Below are 19,304 nucleotides of genomic sequence, written 5' to 3'. Positions count from 1 at the left end.
TTCAGGTGCCTTTTGGCAAACTCCAGGCGGGCTGTCATGTGCCTTTTACTGAGGAGTGGCTTCTGTCTGGCCACCCTACCATACAGGCCTGATTGGTGGAGTGTTGTAGAGATGGTTGTTCTACTGGAAGGTTCTCCTCTTTTCACAGAGAAACACTGGAGCACTGTCAGAGTGACCATCTAGTTCTTGGTCAAGCACCTTACTAAGGCCCTTCTCCCCCGATCACTCAGTTTGGCTGGGCGGCCCACTCTAGGAAGGTTCCTGGTGGTTCCAAACTTCTTCCATTTATGGATGCTGGACCTTCAATGCTGCAGAAATTTTTCTGTACCCTTCCTCAGATGTGCCTCGATAGGTCTACAGACAATTCCTTGGACTTCAAGGCTTGGTTTGTGCTCTGACATGCAATGTTAAGTGTGTGGCCTTATATAGACAGGTGTGTGCATTTCCAAATCATGTCCAATCAACTGAATTTACCACAGGTGGACTCCAATCAAGTTGTAGAAACATCTCAAGGATGATCAGTGGAAACGGGATGCACCTGAGCTCAATTTTGAGCATCATGGCAAAGGCTGTGAATACTTATGTACATGTGATTTTTTTTTCATATTTTATTTTTAATAAATTTGCAAAGATTTCAAACAAACTTCTTTCACGTTGGCTATTATTGGGTATTGTTTGTAGAATGTTGAGGAAAATAATAAACGTAATCCATTTTGAAATAAGGCTGTAACATAACAAAATATGGAAAAAGTAAAGTGCTGTGAATACTTTCCGGATGCACTGTATACACCGACAAAAGTGTTTTACTTATACATTATTAACATGTAAGTATTTTCTATGAATTTTTTCAGCTGTCCCATTTTATTGTATAGTAATTCAGTGTATCTGGTTTGCACAGATATCTCAATTTATAGGATTGAGTGGTTTCATCCATCCCCTGTAATGCCAAGCTCTTTATTTCAAATGGTTTACTTCATGATGTTGACAGTACTTTAACAAATCTTTACATTTGTTGGGTGTGTGTAAATCTGGAGATGTTCTGGGGTTAGCAGTCTCAGTGAGCTTTTCAGCTCCTCTTCATTTCCATTTCAAAGACGGTAGATCCATTCATGATACGTCTGGCTGCTTACTCTGCATAATAAATAACATCAGATGTACCTGTGTGTTATTGCTTTACTGTAATTGCAATACTTTTTATTATCCTTAATGCTAATCAATATTGATCTGCACTATCCTATGCGCTTTTTATTAGTCTTTGTTTTTCAGCTTTAGCATTTGCCTCTGCTACACCTATAGGGCTTGCAAGGACAAGTACCAGTAGCAAGAGATACAATATTGCCTCATGTATTACACCATTGACTGTGTCTTGAGGGTGTCCTGGTGAGCAGCACATTCTAATTAGGTGTTCTCCTATATTTTGACATCTGTCAATCTGTTAAGTAATATAGATGATTGATATTTATCTTAGCATCTCAGACCCTCTCTGATATACATATTTGTTTCAGTAGGTTTTTACAATCTTCCTATTGCTGGTCATCCTTTTTATGTAATACAGTAATGGACATATGGTGCAGCAAGCATGTAAAAAAAATGTGACAGCTATATAAGGAAATACTTTAAAGTGTATGCTTGTTCAACACACATTTGCCAATGCTTTCCTTTAATTTAACCTCATGTAATTATTGTCTTTGTGGCATTGATTTGTTTCTTTAGGGCCGGGCTGAAGGAAAGTGATGTAATCATCAGTATCGGCAGTCAAACTGTGACCTCAAGCAATGATGTCAGTGAAGCAATTAAACAAGAAGGGCCCCTGCGTATGGTAATACGAAGAGGAAACGAGGATGTCGTCATCACAGTAACACCTAAAGAGATTAATTTTTAATGGAAGCAATGAGCTGGTTTCATAGGTCTTCCAATCAACAGATATACATCTAGGCACTGCCTGTCGGAGGACACTGTATATAAGCACTGAGTATTAATGTGCCTCAGCCAGGAGAACCCTTTAGCATTTCATTCCCAAGCCCTTTGCTCATGCTTCTTCCACATCCCATCACTGACTATGTGCCCTATTCCAAACTATCGTGCCGGATTCTGTGTCTTAACTGGACAAAAAAGTAGAAATGTTAAAATAAATATTAAATTTGGAGAACCCAGTGATTACATTTTTATAGCTTGTTTCCAATGTTTTGTGTTACTCTGAAATGTTGTTCAGGTTTGCTTTGTATTTTAAATTCACGTGATGCCAAAATGACGCAACTGGTTTCCTATGGAAAGGTCAGAATAGAAAATCAGTTCTATTCTACAGAGCACAACTGTGCAGGGAAGCTGTTTTGGCCCAAAGTTACAATGAAGTGGGGCTCCCCTGTATGTCCTGTGTACCTGGTCTTGTGATTTGTGGTGTCACTTTCCCAAACAGATGGGAGGCATTACACATCATGGGGCATCTTTACACTTTGTACCAGGTCAGTGCAGCTTCCCTGTACAGCTGTGCTTTGTAGGATTTGAATGACCAACACCTCTTCATTTGTCACACTCTTTGTAAAAAGTAATTGTAGATGTGGGTTGCAGACAGTAGAGGGGATTGGGACAAAATGGAGCAGGGGCCCAGTTGTAGCTGTGACTGCTGTGACCCCTATTACATTGCCAATGCCTCTATTTTAGTCTACATGTTTATCTTAGAAAGTAAATGCCTAGACTTTTCTTTCTTGGCCATGACATTTATATGGCCAATAAGAAAAAAGAAAACTATTATACATGACCACCTGTTTCTTTTAAAGCCATTGTCTGACCACATAGAGCTGAGGTCTCTGTTTGGTGAATGTAGCTCATGTAGCATTTTGAAGCATACATATGCACATATGCAATATACTATGCCTAGTTAGGCTACTTTCACACTGGGGCGGGGGGGCGTTAGCTAGTTTTAGCAGCGCCTTACTGCTGTTATAGCGGCACTTTTCAGCCGATGGCAGGGCGCTTTTAACCCCTTCTAGTGGCGGAATAAGGGGTTAAAAGCACCCGCAAAGTGCCGCTGCCCATTGATTTCAATGGCAGGGGCGATGGAGTGGTGTATACACTGCTTCTGCACTGCCTGAAAGATGTTGCTTGCAGGACTTTTCTTCCTGTCCTGCAAGTGCACCACCCTAGTGTGAAAGCACTCAGGCTTTCACACTGGGGGGGCTTGAGTGGCACTTTACAGGCGTTATTTTTAGCGCATAAACGCCTCAAAAGTGCCCCAGTGTGAAAGGGGTCTTAGTGTTCACCTATAGCTTTCATGAAGCCTGTGGGTGGTGCTTATTACATTGTGTTCACCTGGCTGTATATGCACTTTAGGCACAGACAAGTTCTCTATTTTATGTTAGATTTTAAGATAACAAAAAGCATTATCTTTTAATAACATTATGTCATAAATCTGGCAGTGCTATGTCAATGCTATGGGGCAATCATCAAGTCAAGCAAGCCAAAGCAAACAGCAATAAAGATTTTGTGTAACAGAACCACAACCTTTCATATGTCATCACTTAACAAAATTGTTGTGCAGTCAACTGTAATCTGATTACACTAAGGGTTACGAAGAGTTTGAGCACATTCATTCATATTTGCACTTGCAATGTCATGAATAGTACATAAAATTGAGAAATACATTATAGTTATCAATATGCTGAATGGGGTGACCTGCAGCTAATAAAAGTTTGGTGTTACTTTTTTCCCCTTTGGTACATTTCAATATATGTAAATTTTTTATTAAAGTGAACCTGTGAGGACAGACATAGGAAAGCTGATTGTTTTTCGTTTTAAAGGTGCAAACTGACACTTGACACAAGCTTAACTATCTAGTGAGTCTCTAAACAGGGATCAGAATGCTGCCTATAAAGTCTGTAGGTCCATCCTGGATGTTTGTTTAGAGACTTGCCAGATAGTAAACATTGCTAGTCTCATATTCTTTATCCTTCAGGCTAGGTTCACACTTATGCGAATAGGATGTGGGTTTCCCTTCATTCAATTCGCATGGCAGAAGACTGTGACTGGCTCTCAATGGAGCCGGTTCACACATCTACGGGGCAGGGGCAGAGCGCACAGCAGAAAGGTCCTGTGTGTCTTTGGTTCTGTTTCAGGTCTGAAGTCAGGCAAAAATTCAGGCCTAATTTGGACCTGAAACGGTAAACAGGGACACACCGGACCCCCTTCGGTGCCCCGCGCACACATAGTGTGAACCCAGCCTAAATGTTCAGTAATTGAACTGGTTGAAGAACAAAACAGAATAAAAATTTGTATAGACATAATTTGGATTAAATGAAATAAGCTTTAGAAAACCCAACTTAAGCAACTTTCCACTTAAAATACCAGGAATGCACCAGCATATGTTCATGAATATATGCTGCTGACCCCTGAACTGGAAGTAGGGGTCATCTAACCCAACGTGTGACACTGTAGTTCCTTGCTGGCAATGAGCTGAGCATCTAAGAATTTAAAGTACATGTAAGTTCTAACTGGAATGGCATTTCATTTGCTAAAGCACTGTATATCATAAACAATTGTCATGTTTGTTTAATAAAATGATTGTTTTCACCCTTTTTTCTTCCTTTTTTGCATCTCAGTGCTGGTGATCGCCTGATGTAATATGAAAGGCCCACCATAAAGCAGTGGGCACTACAGCAAAATAGCAGTGTGGCTCGTTATGAGGGGGCATGTATAAATAGGCATGGTTTAAAAGATACAGCTTATTCTACATCTGTATAGAAGAGTAGAACCAGGGCATTTTTTTTCTTTTTTATCATAAAGGTTTTCCCTCAGTTTGTATGTAGCTGGACAGCTGACCCCACCCACAATTCACCATTATTATGGTATTATTATTATTATTTATTATTATTATTTTTTATGTTACAGAGACTGCTTACATGGTACAAAGTTTGTCATAGCAGCTTACATGTATCAAAGTATGGAAACCTTTAAGGGATTGAGATTTACAGGATATAAAAATGAAGGGAGCATTTCATTTTTAAGGCAGGTGATCCGGCATCAGGAAGGTCCCAGTTTGTTATAGGTTTCCAGTGGTGTCGATATGCAGCAGAAGATCCCAGGGTGACCAGCAGATGGATGCCACAAGCTCTGGAAGCACTGGTGGAGCAATCACCCTATCAAAGTCATTGTGGAACATGAATCCCGCAAATTACATCAGCGGGAGGGGACGACAACCAGCGTGGCCTGCAAACCGGAAGTAGGTCATCAAAATGGGACGTGTTTCGGAACTGCTGATTGGTTCCTTCTTCAAGCCGATGACTCTGGATTAGATTCATTATTTTCCTAAAAATTCTACAAACAATACCCCATAATGACAACGTGAAAGAAGTTTGTTTGAAATCTTTGCAAATGTATTAAAAATACAAAAATGAAAAAAATCCCATGTACAGAATTATTCACAGCCTTTTGCTCAATACTTTGTTGAAGCACCTTTGGCACCAATTACTGCCTCAAATCTTTTTGAGTATGATGCTACAAGTTTCTCCCATTCTTCTTTGCAGGACCTCTCAAGCTCCATCAGGTTGGATGGGGAGTGTCAGTGCACAGCCATTTTCATATCTCTCCAGAGATGTTCAATCGGGTTCAAGTCTGGGCCCTCTCATGGTCTGAGAGTCCTTCAGGTGCCTTTTGGCAAACTCCAGGCGGGCTGTCATGTGCCTTTTACCGAGGAGTGGCTTCTGTCTGGCCACCCTACCATACAGGCCTGATTGGTGGAGTGTTGCAGAGATGGTTGTTCTACTGGAAGGTTCTCCTCTTTTCACAGAGAAACACTGAAGCTCTGTCAGAGTGACCATCTAGTTCTTGGTCACCCACCTTACTAAGGCCCTTCTCCCCTGATCACTCAGTTTGGCCGGGGCGGCCCACTCTAGGGAGGTTCCTGGTGGTTCTAAACTTCTTCCATTTATGGATGCTGGACCTTCAATGCTGCAGAATTTTTTCTGTACCCTTCCTCGGATGTGCCTCGATACAATCCTGTCTCTGAGGTCTACAGACAATTCCTTGCACTTTAAGGCTTGGTTTGTGTTCTGACATGCAATGTTAAGTGTGTGACCTTATATAGACAGGTGTGTGCATTTCCAAAGCATGTCCAATCAACTGAATTTACCACAGGTGGACTCCAATCAAGTTGTAGAAACATCTCAAGGATGATCAGTGGAAACGGGATGCACCTGAGCTCAATTTTGAGTGTCATGGCAAAAGCTGTGAATACTTATGTACATGTGATTTTTTTCATTTTTTATTTTTAATAAATTTGCAAAGATTTCAAACAAACTTCTTTCACGGTGGGTATTATTGGTGTAGCGCTGGTAGATTTGCAATCTACCGCAGGTTAGGTAAATTTAGTGAATTGTGTGTTAGGAAGGCTAAAAGTTCGCCTCTGTTCCAGCTTGGCTGACGTTGTGTGTGCTTCTGTGCTGACCGGTGGGTGTCGCTGTTACCACTGGTCAGTGTTGGAAAGGCAACGTGTCGAAGTGTATAGATGCTCCTCTGTCTCGGAGACAAGCTCGGTGGAGGTGGTCGGTCCTGTGTGACGAAGCTAGACGGCCGAGGAGATCCCAGGGGAGGACCAATCTTGGAGAGATCATGCGGTGAGCTGGTCTATAGAGGGGCCTGGTGACTCGGTCGAAGGATGTATCCAAGAGAAGTAACTATACAGCATAGTGTTGCCGGTTCGGCTTAAAGGTTCAAGCACTGTGACTGACTTTCACTGCAGAGAAAATCTGATACATCCTGTGGCAGAGGATTGTACGGATTTACCCCCCCAAACAAGTCTGTGGCAAAGACTTTTGATTCGTGCTGCGTACTGGCTGCTAGACCGGTGAGAGAGGCCTATCCAGACGAGCAAGGAGTGTGTCCCACAAGGGGAGCGCATTCTGCCTAGTTATCTGAATTCTACCAGGACATTTATCGCTAAGATTCTACAAGAAGATATTTGAGTTTCTCCTGAAAGTTTCCTTTTCCGCCTCTTTCCTGCTACTTCCTAAAGTTTGTTCAATAAAGCATTGAAAACGTACTCCAGTGTTGGTGCGTGTGTCGTCTAGCAGTAAACTCAACGGAACCCCTAGACCCGGTGTCGGTGAAACCAAGGGAAGCAAAGTGAAGGTAACAGACCCGCTTAAACCAGCAGCTCCACCGAGAGTTAGTGCTACATGTGGGTGCGTCGTCCGGGATTTGTTGACCGACAATTGTTGCAACCCAGTGGAGTGTTTTACCGGGAGTTTACAGAGAGAGCTGGACTTTGAGAAAAATCTTTTCAGGAAGAGGAAAGGTTAAACTGCGGGACTTTTCTTTTGAGTGCGTAGACGCTGGGCGCCAGAAGAAGCCCAAGAGCTACGTGACTGAAAGAACAAGTGGGAGGAGTTACCCTACTTGCTACCGTGTGGGACACGTGTAGTGTGCTTGGCGCCAGAAGAGAAGCCTCGTGATCGTGCTGAAAGATCAGAGTGTGGCCATGTCTTTTCCGGCGTTGCAATCGGTTGTGGGACCCAGAGTGTTCCCTGCAAGCACCGTGATGAATACTGTGCAATCTGGAACTCTGCTCACGGATACTGGAGTTCGAATGAAGCTGCAGGGGAAGTTTGTCCTGTATACCTCAGGAGATGTTGAGGGACTGAGCATGACTTGCCATCGATGTGGAGGATTGGCCATGCATCTTTGTCCATTTGGCCGATATCCACAGTGTGGAGAGTATTTGTTTGTGGTGGAGCCGAATCCACTACGCCTGTTCCTGTAGTACCTACTCAGAAGAAGGTGGGCTTTGTGAAGGCTTCCCGCGGCCGAGGCCTACCCCAGAGGTTACCTGAGCCGGAGCTACCAGAGTCTACACCTGGGACGGGTAAGCCACTGTTGGGGACTGTAAATAAATATTTGCCAGCGGAAGAATTAAGGGACTCGGAAATAGAATCTATGCCGGATCTTTCCGAGGATGATGACTTGTTTGAAACCATGTCGCAAGAGCTATTGTGGTCACAAGGCGAAGATGTTGCCTCCACAATGACCCTTCCTGAATGGACTGCCATGAGTTCTGGGAAGACGACACCCTGTGTGGAGACGCACAGTGCTGTTGCTGGGACTTTGTCTAAAGTTATTGATTCTCTACAGACACCGGCTGGGTCTATGGTGAAAAAGTCATTGGATTCCTGTGTACCGCCTGGTATGGGGAGAGACAGACCTTTGCCAAAACTTGCTCGCTTGCAAAGGATGTTAAAAAAGCGTGTGGCCGCAGAGTATGGACTGGAGTTCCCCTATGTGCCCCAGGATGTCATGCGGGAGATTAAAGCTAATCGGGAGCTTTGGTATAGTGACGCTATTTGGGACTACTTGTCTGTGCCTAAGCCCTTCAGAAAGACTGGATGTTCTGTCCGGATGGATGAACGTTTCAACGGATGCTTCGTACATTGGAACTATGGTCGGCATATCTATGCTGATAAAGTGGTAATCTGCAGACCGGGAAAGGACAATGCTGTGTACTTTATTACCACTGTAGATAAAGAAGGAAAATATGTGACTTTGCCAGATCCTCGGTTTTACTGGTAAATTATGGACACTACCACTTTAAAGTTACTTAGCTAGATAGTGACAGGGTAAAGAGATCTGCGTGGTCAAGATCTACAGATCCTGTTCTGTGTTTAAATCCAAGGACTTCTGTTTGCTAGCCGGATTTCTTTTACAAGAAAAGTTCTTATGCAGGGATGGACTCCAAAAGTATATATTTTTTCTAATATAGATAATGGGAAGAGAGTCTCATTTTAAATGAGGCTTTGCTCCTGGTGTTGCGCAGTGTGTATATATGTGTGCTTAAATATGTTTTTTTTCTAGGGATCATCGGATTACATCTATAGCTAGGAGGCTTTTCAGCTAGTTAGTGAGGATGTGTATAATTATATTGTGGTTTTGTTCGTGGCTGTGAACATATTGTTATAGGATAAGTCTCATAATGTCTTTATACTGTCCTTTCTCTTTTTCTTTGCCTATCTAAAGTTATGAGTAACTCAAATGCTACTCTCTGGCTTGAGAGTTACTGTTACTGTGTTGGGACAGACGTTGAGGACAACGTCTATTAAAGTGGGGGGAGTATGTAGCGCTGGTAGATTTGCAATCTATCGCAGGTTAAGTAAATTTAGTGAATTGTGTGTTAGGAAGGCTAAAAGTTCGCCTCTGTTCCAGCTTGGCTGACGTTGTGTGTGCTTCCGTGCTGACCGGTGGGATTTCTTTTACAAGAAAAGTTCTTATGCAGGGATGGACTCCAAAAGTATATATTTTTTCTAATATAGATAATGGGAAGAGAGTCTCATTTTAAATGAGGCTTTGCTCCTGGTGTTGCGCAGTGTGTATATATGTGTGCTTAAATATGTTTTTTTTCTAGGGATCATCAGATTACATCTATAGCTGGGAGGCTTTTCAGCTAGTTAGTTAGTGAGGATGTGTATAATTACCGTATATTGTGGTTTTGTTCGCGGCTGTGAACATATTGTTATAGGATAAGTCTCATAATGTCTTTGTACTGTCCTTTCTCTTTTTCTTTGCCTATCTAAAGTTATGAGAAACTCAAATGCTACTCTCTGGCTTGAGAGTTACTGTTACTGTGTTGGGACAGATGTTGAGCACAACGTCTATTAAAGTGGGGGGAGTATGTAGCGCTGGTAGATTTGCAATCTACCGCAGGTTAGGTAAATTTAGTGAATTGTGTTAGGAAGGCTAAAAGTTCACCTCTGTTCCAGCTTGGCTGACGTTGTGTGTGCTTCCGTGCTGACCGGTGGGTGTTGCTGTTACCACTGGTCAGTGTTGGAAAGGCAACGTGTCGAAGTGTATAGATGCTCCTCTGTCTCGAAGACAAGCTCGGTGGAGGTGGTCCTCCGAGTTGCATTCTGGGAAGAGGGTATTTATGGGACAGACGCCATGTTCTAGGGGTTTTACAGCCACCTGCTGGCCCTCCTGGCCGACAGGTATGCGTTAAGGAGCTACCTCGTGGTCCTCCGATCGGGAGGCCCACGATACAGCGGCGCAGGGGTGGGTCCAGAGGCTTGTCTGGGGCCTACCACCACGGCCGAGGAATGGTCCTGAGCTGTCGGTCCTGTGTGACGAAGCTAGACGGCCGAGGAGATCCCAGGGGAGGACCTGTCTTGGAGAGATCATGCGGTGAGCTGGTCTATAGAGGGGCCTGGTGACTCGGTCGAAGGACATATCCAAGAGAAGTAACTATACAGCATAGTGTTGCCGGTTCGGCTTAAAGGTTCAAGCACTGTGACTGACTTTCACTGCAGAGAAAATCTGATACATCCTGTGGCAGAGGATCGTACGGACTTACCCCCCTCAAACAAGTCTGTGGCAGAGACTTTTGATTCGTGCTGCGTACTGGCTGCTAGACCGGTGAGAGAGGCCTATCCAGACGAGCAAGGAGTGTGTCCCACAAGGGGAGCGCATTCCACCTAGTCATCTGAATTCTACCAGGACATTTGTCGCTAAGATTCTACAAGAAGATATTTGAGTTTCTCCTGAAAGTTTCCTTTTCCGCCTCTTTCCTGCTACTTCCTAAAGTTTGTTTGTTCAATAAAGCATTGAAAATGTACTCCAGTGTTGGTGCGTGTGTCGTCTAGCAGTAAACTCAACGGAACCCCTAGACCCGGTGCCGGTGAAACCAAGGGAAGCAAAGTGAAGGTAACAGACCCGCTTAAACCAGCAGCTCCACCGAGAGTTAGTGCTACATTGGGTATTGTTTGTAGAATGTTGAGGAAAATAATAAATTTAATCCATTTTGAAATAAGGCTGTAACATAACAAAATGTGGAAAAAGTAAAGTGCTGTGAATACTTTCTGGATGCACTGTATACACCGACAAAAGTGTTTTGCTTATACATTATTAACATGTAAGTATTTTCTATGTATTTTTTCAGCTGTCCCATTTTATTGTGTAGTAATGGTTTGCACAGATATCTCAATTTATAGGATTGAGTGGTTTCATCCATCCCCTGTAATGTCAAGCTCTTTATTTCAAATGGTTTACTTCATGATGTTGACAGCACTTTAACAAATCTTTACATTTGTTGGGTGTGTGTAAATCTGGAGATGTTCTGGGGTTAGCAATCTCAGTGAGCTTTTCAGCTCCTCTAAATTTCCTTTTCATTTGCACTGTCCTGTCACCATTTGAGGAGGCCACGAGGATGGTGAGCAGTGACAGTGCATGCATCAGTGACACTGTCCCCCTTGTCCACCTGTTGGAGCACACGCTGCGTAGAATAATGGACAGGGCACTTAAGGCAGAACAGAGACAGGAAGAGGAGGACTTCCTTAGCTCTCAAGGCCCCCTTTATCCAGACACTGTTCCTGCGTGCCCGCCGATCACACAGGAAGAGGATAAGGAGGAGGAGGAGGAAGATTGTGTCAGTATAGAGGTGGAGCCTGGCACTCAGCATCAGCAGCAGTCTTTAAGGGATCAGTCCCAAGAAACACATGGACTTGTACGTGGCTAGGAGGAGGTGGCTGCGGACCATGTCGTCCTTCGTGACCCAGAGGACTCCGGACCGAATGCCTCAGCAAACCTACGCTGGATGGCCTCCCTGATCCTCCAAAGCCTGCGTAAGAATACTTGTATTCGTGGTATCAAGGAGAAGGACCAATACTGGCTGGCAACCCTCCTTGATCCACCTTACAAGGGTAAGGTTGCGGACCTTATCTTGCCGTCGCAGAGGGAGCAGAGGATGAAACATCTTCGGGAGGCCTTGCAGAAAGGTCTGTGCAACGCGTTCCCAGAGACCGGGAGGTTACAAACTCCTGTTTCTGGACAACGTGTTGTTGAGGCTTCGGTCAGTCAAAGAAGGAGCGGTGAAGAAGGTGGCCGTCTGACCGATGCGTTCAGACAATTTTTTAGTCCGCAGCCCCAAGGTATGAGCGGTTCCAGCAACCATCGCCAGCGTCTGTTTTACATGGTGCAGGAATACCTAGGGGCAAGATCTGACTTGGACACCTTTCCCACCGAAAATCCTCTGGGTTACTGGGTCTTGAGGATGGATCACTGGCCAGAGCTTGCACAGTATGCAATTGAGCTACTGGCCTGTCCTGCATCCAGCGTTCTTTCGGAACGCACATTCAGTGCTGCTGGAGGCTTTGTAACCGATAACAGGGTGCATCTGTCCACCGACTCGGTCGATCGACTGACCTTCATAAAAATGAATCAGTCTTGGATCACTACCAGCTACCAAGCACCTGATGCTGATGTAACCGAATAATTTTTTTTGAAATGTCAGATCCATTCAAAGATTGCCTATACTGATGCTGAGTGACTATCCTGTTATGCTGAGTAATTATCCTCTTCCTCCTCAATGATCATGCTGATAGCTTGTAAAAACATTTTTGGTTCTGGGAGCCGCCACCAGTGCCTAAGGCCCAATTTTTAAGCCCCTGTTTAACAGGGGCATGTAATTACAATTTTTGTTGCAATTCTTTGCAGCAGGGCTAGTTCCTGCGCTCCAACTAGAGTATCTGTGAGGGGTTGCAGTGTTGTGCCACCAGCACAACCACCACCACCAAAGGCCCAATTTTTCTGTCCCTGTTCAACAGGGGCATGTAATTACAATTCTTGATATAATATTTCACAGCAGGGCCCGTTCCAGCGCCCACCAAGAGTAACTGTGAGGACTTAGTGTTGTGGCACCAGCACCACCATCACCAAAGGCCCAATTTTTCTGGCCCTGTTCTACAGGGGCATGTAATTACAATTGTTGATCTAATATTTCACAGCAGGGCCCTGTGAGGGCTTACAGTGTTGACGCCACAACAACACCTAAGGCCCAAATTTCTGCTGAGTATATAGGGCAGGCCCCTACTTTCAAACATCCAACTTACAAATGACTCCTACTTGCAAATGGAAGGAGACAACAGGAAGTGAGATGAAATCTACCCCATAGCAAGGGAAATTCTCTCCTGTAAGAGTTAATATGGGAAAAACTTTTCTCCTTTCCACTGATGCTTTATCACCAATTCTTGTTTCACTAAAAACCCCACATTTTCAAAAAAACATTTGTCATTGGGACAAAAAGTGAGGTGAAATCTTCTGAAGAGGAGCAGAGACAGCAAAACAAATGTCACAGGGGTGCTAACCCTTCCCTATGTTTTCCAAAAAGCTTAAAAACAGATTTTTTGGCTGGAGCTTCACTTTAAAAATGTATCAGTTCAAAATTACAAACAGATTCTACTTAACAACAAACCTACAGTCCTGTCTTGTTTGCACTGCCTGTATACTGCTGTTCAGAGTATATAGGGCCTGGGTGCGGGGTTCCCCTTAATATCCATACAGGACCCAAAGGGCCTGGTAATGGACTGGAGGGTACCCATGCCGTTTGTCTCACTGATTTTCATCCATATTGCCAGGACCAGACATTACATTAAAGCCGCAAGCAGTTTTAAATGACTTTTTTTCCTTTAAAAATGTCATTTTGTGCAGGGACTGTTCTAAGCATGGGAAACACGCGCCACTTTACAAGAATACTATAGACACCCCCCAAGTACGATATTTATAGGAATATTTCACTTTTTTTTTTTTTTTTTTTACTTTAAGCATCATTAAAATCACTGCTCCCGAAAAACGGACGTTTTTAAAAGTTTTTTTTGCATTGATACATGTCCCCTGGGGCAGGACCCGGGTCCCCAAACCCTTTTTAGGACAATACCATGAAAATTAGCCTTTAAAATGAGCACTTTTGATTTCGAACGTTCAAGTCCCATAGACGTCAATGGGGTTCTAACGTTCGTAGATTCTGGTGCGAACCGAATAGGGGGGGGGGGGGGTGTTCGGCTCATCCCTAGTCTTGAGGGTGTCCTGGTGAGCAGCACATTCTAATTAGGTGTTCTCCTATATTTTGACATCTGTCAATCTGTTAAGTAATATAGATCAGTGTTTCTCAACTCCAGTCCTCAAGGCGCCCCAACAGGTCATGTTTTCAGGATTTCCCTCAGATGAATCGGCTGTGGTAATTACTAAGGAAGTGAAACTGATCAAATCACCTGTGCAAGATAATGGAAATCCTGAAAACATGACCTGTTGGGGCGCCTTGAGGACTGGAGTTGAGAAACACTGATATAGATGATTGGTATTTATCTTAGCATCTCAGACCCTCTCTGATATACATATTTGTTTCAGTAGGTTTTTAAAATCTTCCTATTGCTGGTCATCCTTTTTATGTAATACAATAATGGACATATGGTGCAGCAAGCATGTAAAAAAAATGTGACAGCTATATAAGGAAATACTTTAAAGTGTATGTTTGTTGAACATACATTTGCCAATGCTTTTCTTTAATTTAACCTCATGTTATTATTGTCTTTGTGGCATTGATTTGTTTCTTTAGGGCCGGGCTGAAGGAAAGTGATGTAATCATCAGTATCGGCAGTCAAACTGTGACCTCAAGCAATGATGTCAGTGAGGCAATTAAACAAGAAGGGCCCCTGCGTATGGTAATACGAAGAGGAAACGAGGATGTCGTCATCACAGTAACACCTAAAGAGATTCATTTTTAATGGAAGCAAAGAGCTGTTTTCATAGGTCTTCCAATCAACAGATATACATCTAGGCACTGCCTGTCGGAGGACACTGTATATAAGCACTGAGTATTAATGTGCCTCAGCCTGGAGAACCCTTTAGCATTTCATTCCCAAGCCCTTTGCTTATGCTTCTTCCTCATCCCATCACTGACTATGTGCCCTATTCCAAACTATCGTGCCAGATTCTGTGTCTTAACTGGACAAAAAAGTAGAAATGTTAAAATAAATATTAAATTTGGAAAACCCAGTGATTACATTTTTATAGCTTGTTTCCTATGTTTTGTGTTACTCTAAAATGTTGTTCAGGTTTGCTTTGTATTTTAAATTCACATGATGCCAAAATGACACAACTGGTTTCCTGTACAGAGAGCTGTAATTGGCCAAAGCCAGGGTGGATTTGGCCATTTATGGCTCAGGGGGTTTAGTACACGCCCCACACTCTATAAGGCCGCCTGCACGTCGGCCCTGTGTAGTGTGTTCCGGCGTTGGGAGAGACAGTGTCATTTGATTTAAGTTAGATAGAGTAGGCAGGCGAGTCAGTTAGCTGCACTTACAGTGTATTGTGTATATATATTACAGTATTTACAGTTAATGTAGTGTCGTCCTCTGCACAGTGTGCACCTAAAGCTACCTGAAGAAAATTGGTGGTGTTCTGATCCTATTAATACCACAGGCAGGCAGCTACATTATTTACAGTTAGTGTACTGTGTCCTCTTCACAGTGTGCACCTAAAGCTCCCTGAAGACAATTTCTGTTGTTCTGCTCTTATTAATACCACAGGCAGGCAGCTACAGTATTTACAGTTAGTGTACTGTGTCCTCTGCACAGTGTGTACCAAAAGCTACCTGAAGAAAATTGGTGGTGTTCTTCTGATCCTATTATTACCACAGGCAGGCAGCTACAGTATTTACAGTTAGTGTACTGTGTCCTCTGCACAGTGTGCACCTAAAGCTACCTGAAGACAATTGCTGTTGTTCTGCTCCTATTAATACCACAGGCAGGCAGCTACAGTATTTACAGCTAGTGTACTGTGTCCTCTGCACAGTGTGCACCTAAAGCTACCTGAAGAAAATTGATGGTGTTCTTCTGATCCTATTAATACCACAGGCAGGCAGCTACAGTATTTACAGTTAGTGTACTGCGTCCTCTGCACAGTTGATTCTGCTAGCTGCAGTATCAGTATATATATATATATATATATATATATATATATATATATATATATATATATATATATACATCTATACATCCCAGCTTTGTGCAGCTACATCTCACTGCAGGCAATTAGTATGTCTGGAAGGCCAACAAGGAGAGGCAGACAGTCACAAGCCAATAAAAGAGGGCAAGCAGGCTCTGTGTCTAGAGGCAACAGTGCTGGTCATGGAGACGGTGCATCCTCATCAGCACGTGGCCGTGGGACACGCTTGTCCTTTTTTTCGGCAGCTGGCCGCGTTGAGCCGCAACATGCGGAAGACTTGGTAGAGTGGATGACCAAGCCGTCCTCATCCTCCTCATCCTCTCTCACCCAGGCTCAGGGTACTTTGTCTGGCAAAGCAGCTGCCAACGCGGCCTCTTCACTCGGCTCAATGGCATCAATCTCTTCTTCCCTAGCCCCACCATGTCCTCCTGAGGAGTCCCCCGAACTGTTTGACCACAGTGTTGGGTACATGCTCCAGGAGGATGTCCAGCGATTTGAAGGCTCCGATGATGGTACCCAGCTAGAGGAAGGCAGTAACGTGAGCCCAGAGAGAGGGGGTGCCCAAGAAGGACAGCAATCTCGCAGTCATGTTCCCCCAGCTGCAGCATACTGCCAGGTTTGCTCCAGTGATGAGGAGGAATGGGATGATGAGTTCACTGACTCCACGTGGGTGCCTGAGAGGAGGAGGAGGCACATCACCAATGAGGCAGGATGCCCTCCAGGGGCCAGCTTAAGGGCAGCACACCGACTGCATCACACCGCAGAGCTCCGCATGTGCAGGGCGCTGCGGTCTCTGCGCGTTATTCCAAAAGTTCTTTGGTGTGGGCCTTTTTTGAGACGAGTGCGTTAGATCCCACCGCTGCTATTTGCAACATATGTCTCAAGCGTATTTCGCGTGGCCAAAACATCACCTGCTGGGGCACCACATGCTTGACGAGACACATGTCGACCTGCCATGCAGTTCATTGGCAAGCGTACCTAAAAGACCCACACCAAAGAACAAAGAGGACCTCTCCTTGATCCTCATCAGCTGGGATCTGCAACCCCACTATACCTTCAGTCCTCTCTGAGACCTGCACTGAGAGGAATGAAGGTGTAGAATTAGGTGTGTCACAGCCAAGTACTTGGGGGCAATCTGCTATTGGTACACCAACGTCAAAGTGTACCAGGCAAATTTCCCTGCCCCAGCTGCTGCACCGCCGAAAGAAGTTCGCTCCCAGCCATCCACATGCCCAGCGGTTGAATACTAGCTTAGCTAAATTGCTAGCACTTCAACTGCTGCCTTTTCAGTTGGTAGACTCTGCCCCCTTCCGTGAGTTTGTGGAATGTGCGGTTCCTCATTGACAGGTTCCCAAACGCCACTTTTTCTCATGGAAGGCGATTCCGGCTCTCTACCGGCATGTGGAAGGCAATGTCTTGGCCTCGCTGGACAGGGCTGTCAGCGGTAAGATGCATATTACTGCTGACTCATGGTCCAGCAGGCATGGACAGGGACGTTACCTATCTTTCACTGCGCACTGGGTGACGCTTCTGGCAGCAGGGAAGGATGCAGGACAGGGTGCAGTAGTGTTGGAGGTTGTTCCACCACCACGCTTCCAAAATTCTACTAGTGGTGATTCTGCCACACCTCTCTCCTCCACCCCCTCCTCTTCTTCTTCCTCCATGGCCTCTTCCTGTGCTGATTTGTCCTCGGAACCAGCGGTGCTCCGTAGGCGTTCAAGGGGCTACACAAGCACGCAGACAAAAAGATGCCATGCGGTGCTTGAGCTGGTGTGCTTGGGGGACAGGAGCCACACTGGGGCAGAGATTCTGTCAGCTCTGCAGGGGCAGGTTCAGAGGTGGTTGACGCCACACCATCTTAAGGCAGGTATGGTGGTTTGCGACAATGGCACCAACCTCCTCTCCGCATTCCGACAGGGACAACTGACCCATGTGCCCTGTTTGGCTCACGTCCTTAACTTGGTGGTGCAGCGGTTCTTGGGCAGGTATCCGGGCTTACAGGATGTCCTGAGGCAGGCCAGGAAAGTCTGTGTGCATTTCCGCAGGTCATATAATGCCAGTGCTCGGCTGGCTGACCTCCAAAAGGAATTTAACCTGCCCAAGAACCGCCTAATCTGTGACATGCCCACCAGGTGGAGCTCAACTTTTGGCCATGCTGCAGCGGCTGCACATGCAGCAGAGGGCCATCAATGAGTACCTATGTGACTACGGCACCAGGACAAGGTCAGGGGACCTTGTTTTTTTTCCCCACGCCAGTGGGCTATGATCAGGGATGCATGCACTGTCCTGTCACAATTTGAGGAGGCCACAAGGATGGTGAGCAGTGACATTGCATGCATCAGTGACACTGTACCTCTTGTCCACCTGTTGGAGCACACGCTGTGTGGAATAATGGACAGGGCACTTGAGGCAGAACAAAGGGAGGAAGAGGAGGACTTCCTTACCTCTTAAGGCCCCCTTTATCCAGACAGTGTTCCTGCATGTCCGCCGATCACACAAGAAGAGGAGGAGGAGGAGGATTGTGTCAGCATGGAGGTGAAGCCTGGCACTCAGCATCAGCAGCAGTCTTCAATGGATCATTTACAGTCCCAAGAAACCCATGGACTTGTACGTGGCTAGGAGGAGGTGGCTGCGGATTATGTCGTCCTTAGTGACCCAGAGGACTCCGGACCGAATGCCTCAGCAAACCTACGCTGCATAGCCTCCCTGATCCTGCAAAGCCTGCAGAAGGATCCTCGTATTCATGGTATCAAGGAGAGGGATGAATACTGGCTGGCAACCCTCCTTGATCCATGTTACAAGGGTAAGGTTGCGGACCTTATCTTGCCATAGCAGAGGGAGCAGAGGATGAAACATCTTTGGGAGGCCTTGCAGAAAGGTCTGTGCAACGCGTTCCCAGAGACCGGGAGGTTACAAACTCCTGTTCCTGGACAACGTGTTGCTGAGGCTTCGGTCAGTCAAAGAAGGAGCGGTGGAGAAGGTGGCTGTCTGACCGTTGCGTTCAGACAATTTTTTAGTCCGCAGCCCCAAGGTATGATCGGTTCCAGCAACCATCGCCAGCGTCTGTTTTACATGGTGCAGGAATACCTAGGGGCAAGATCTGACTTGGACACCTTTCCCACCAAAAATCCTCTGGGTTACTGGGTCTTGAAGATGGATCACTGGCCAGAGCTTGCACAGTATGCAATTGAGTTACTGGCCTGTCCTGCATCCAGCGTTCTTTCGGAACGCACATTCAGTGCTGCTGGAGGCTTTGTAACCGATCACAGGGTGCGCCTGTCCACCGACTCGGTTGATCGACTGACCTTCATAAAAATGAATCAGTTTTTGATCACCACCAGCTACCAGGCAACCGATGCTGATGTAACCGAATAATTTTTTTTGAAATATCAGATCCCTTCAAGACTGCCTATGCTGATGCTGAGTGACTATTCTGTTATGCTGAGTGATTATCCTCTTCCTCAATGATCATGCTGATAGCTTGTAAGAACATTTTTGGTTCTGGGCGCCGCCACCAGTGGCTAAGGCCCAATTTTTCAGCCCCTGTTTAA

At 45.1% G+C, this 19,304-nt stretch overlaps 1 protein-coding gene across 1 annotated transcript in view; it reads left to right on the top strand.

Moving 5' to 3' along the window:
• The window catches only part of HTRA1 (HtrA serine peptidase 1), a 59,587-nt gene extending 55,016 nt beyond the window's left edge, over window positions 1–4,571 (top strand). The window contains exon 10 of the mRNA XM_073596208.1: window positions 1,714–4,571. Within this exon, the coding sequence (XP_073452309.1) occupies window positions 1,714–1,882 (169 nt within the window). The 3' untranslated portion in view covers window positions 1,883–4,571. The remainder of the gene's footprint in view (window positions 1–1,713) is intronic.
• The last annotated feature ends 14,733 nt before the right edge of the window (window positions 4,572–19,304 follow it).

The sequence above is a fragment of the Aquarana catesbeiana genome, linkage group LG08 (assembly GCF_042186555.1).
Source record: "Aquarana catesbeiana isolate 2022-GZ linkage group LG08, ASM4218655v1, whole genome shotgun sequence".
NCBI lineage: Eukaryota > Metazoa > Chordata > Amphibia > Anura > Ranidae > Aquarana > Aquarana catesbeiana.
Note: the sequence above shows the minus strand (reverse complement) of the source record. Positions and strands in the feature narration are given on the sequence as shown.